This window comes from Tupaia chinensis, unplaced genomic scaffold, assembly GCF_000334495.1.
Source record: "Tupaia chinensis unplaced genomic scaffold, TupChi_1.0 Scaffold000421_1, whole genome shotgun sequence".
In the NCBI taxonomy this organism is placed as follows: Eukaryota; Metazoa; Chordata; class Mammalia; order Scandentia; family Tupaiidae; genus Tupaia; species Tupaia belangeri.
The window spans coordinates 1-2,175 of record NW_006159926.1 but is presented as its reverse complement, the minus strand read 5'-3'; the positions used below and the strand labels follow the sequence as shown (position 1 = coordinate 2,175).

The window sequence follows — 2,175 nt, the reverse complement described above, 5'->3', positions numbered from 1 at the left end:
AGTATATGCAATTTGTCTTCCTCTTGCCCTTTTTTTCTCTCCTATTTTCTCTCCTGTATAGCAAGTCTTTAGGAAATAGAATTTAACCTAAAAAACAACAAGAAAACCCACAGCGGACACTGTTCTGTAGCATTGAAAACACCTCACTCCCTCTAATCTATGTAGAATGCAGATCCTGGCCATCAAAAGCTAAGTAGGGGAAGATTTTGAAGACATTGGAGTGCAAATGTACCTTTGGGATATACCTAACTGTCAACCACCCAAAACATTTTTCAACTAGTGTGTGAAGGGCACTGTGCTAGGTATCTATAACCTGGTCATAGGCTGTCGTAGGCTTAACTTGAATAACCAGGGACCAAATTGTGGCGCAGAGGTACCGCAGCTGGACCATGGGAAGGATGCTGGGTCAGTGTGCAAAGACCTCCCTGAGCACAGCAGACACACTTGCCATGCCGAGTCGCGGCTGGCAGAGACGGGTTGGATTGTGAGAGGAAGACCCTGTTGGGGACTGCTGTCCTTCTGCCTCTCTCTTATCTCTGGATCTGTCATGGAAGAAATCAGTAAAGAATGTAAACAAAGCTTTTCTCTGTAATCCAGTACAATTAGAATCTGTGAGACAGAAGACAGGACAGGTTTGTGATGGGGAAGAGTAGCCAAGGGTGCTGGTTCTGGAAAGCTGCAGAAGAAGAGGGGACGAGGGTGGCTGCCTTGGGTGGAAGGGAGTCAGAATGGTGTAGTTGCTGAGTTCGGGTTCTGAAGTCAGGAAAATCTGGATTTATATCCAAGTTAGCCTTGGGAAGCTGGTCAGCCTCTTTCAGCCCAGTGCATCTATCGATAGCTCAGAGGTTGGCAAGGAGTAAAACCCTTTGGCATTTCCTATTTGTAAGAAAAGATAGGGGGATGTAAAAGGGGTGATTGCAGTTGTGATAATAAAAATCTAGTGAAAATCTCCTGAAGGGATACAAAACACTTTTTGTTACTACAAATAAGAAATGAAGAGAGTATGACTAGAAAGAAAAGCTTGAAATCTTTTTTTAAAAAATCATTCTCCCTTAGTTGAGTATATTGTCTTTTAGAAGTCCTTTCAATAGGACATTTCTTTATCATTTTCTGACACTTTCGTTTACTATTAGGATGTTGTGTACATATGCAGTGAAATTTGCATTATTAGCTTACTTTGTAGTAAAAATAGAGAAAATTTTGCCTTAAAAAGGTAATGGAGGCATATCTCACATGGTCAACTGCACAGTTAGAGTCCTGGCCCTGGGACCTTGAAAACCACGCCAGGTGTGTGTGTATGCGTGCCCCAAATCCTGAGAGGGAAAATGGAGGAGAAAGGATTGTGGCATGACTATTACCCTGGGGAATGGTTTCTCACTTTCCCTCCCCTGCACCCTGTCTCTCTCTCTGGGGAACATACATACTCTATAACAAAAACTTAAAAAAAAAAAAAAAGCAGAAGAAAGAGACATGGGTAATAGTATGATAAAACTTCTAATTGAATTGAAAGATATTAAGAGATTTTTAACTCCATAAACTCACAATGGTATAAAAGCCTTATACGCTTTTGGCTTTGCTGTTTTGGTATTTAGGAACGCAAGCTTCAAGCGGCACAGGATATTAGTGAGATATTTGCGACTTTGCTGCTACCTGCTGTTACTGAGTCCACTTTCTCCTGTAGCTGGGTTGGGCTCCACACAGGAAAAGTCATTATGGAATTCTTGTACAGCACAGCACGCGTCGCAGGGGGAGCTGGCCCTTTTTGTGACATGGTTCCCTGGGAAGTAGCCTGCTCTGGTGATAGAAACTAGCCGTCAGTGAGAGCTACATTCTGATTGCAGTTCACTGTGGTACATAAGGATAGTAAAATTGTTCCTATTTTTTACCACGTTTAGGGAGAGGCTGTAAAAATGAATAGTGGATGAGCACTGGATGGTGGTGCTTTCTGGAGCTGACCCACGTGGGGAGGTTCCTGGTTTGCATCTGGAGACCTCCCCGAGTGCATCAGGCACACATGGGCCCATGATCGGGGTTGGCTGAGGCTGGGGTAAATGCTGATGTCTATCTGTCTGTCTGTCTTTTTCTCTCTCTCACTCAGGGGAAAATACATAAACTTAAAAAAATTAATAGTGTAATGTCGAAACACCATATGCTGAATTTTTCATAGAGTGGTGG

The 2,175-nt window shown here is 43.0% G+C and overlaps 1 protein-coding gene across 1 annotated transcript in view; it reads left to right on the top strand.

The window, feature by feature from the left end:
* CA8 (carbonic anhydrase 8 (inactive)) overlaps window positions 1-1,723 on the top strand; it is a gene marked incomplete at its 3' end in the record, with an annotated part of 47,318 nt that extends 45,595 nt beyond the window's left edge. The window contains exon 5 of the mRNA XM_027774301.1: window positions 1,593-1,723. Coding sequence (XP_027630102.1) covers window positions 1,593-1,723 — 131 coding nt within the window. The remainder of the gene's footprint in view (window positions 1-1,592) is intronic.
* Between the last annotated feature and the right edge of the window lie 452 nt (window positions 1,724-2,175).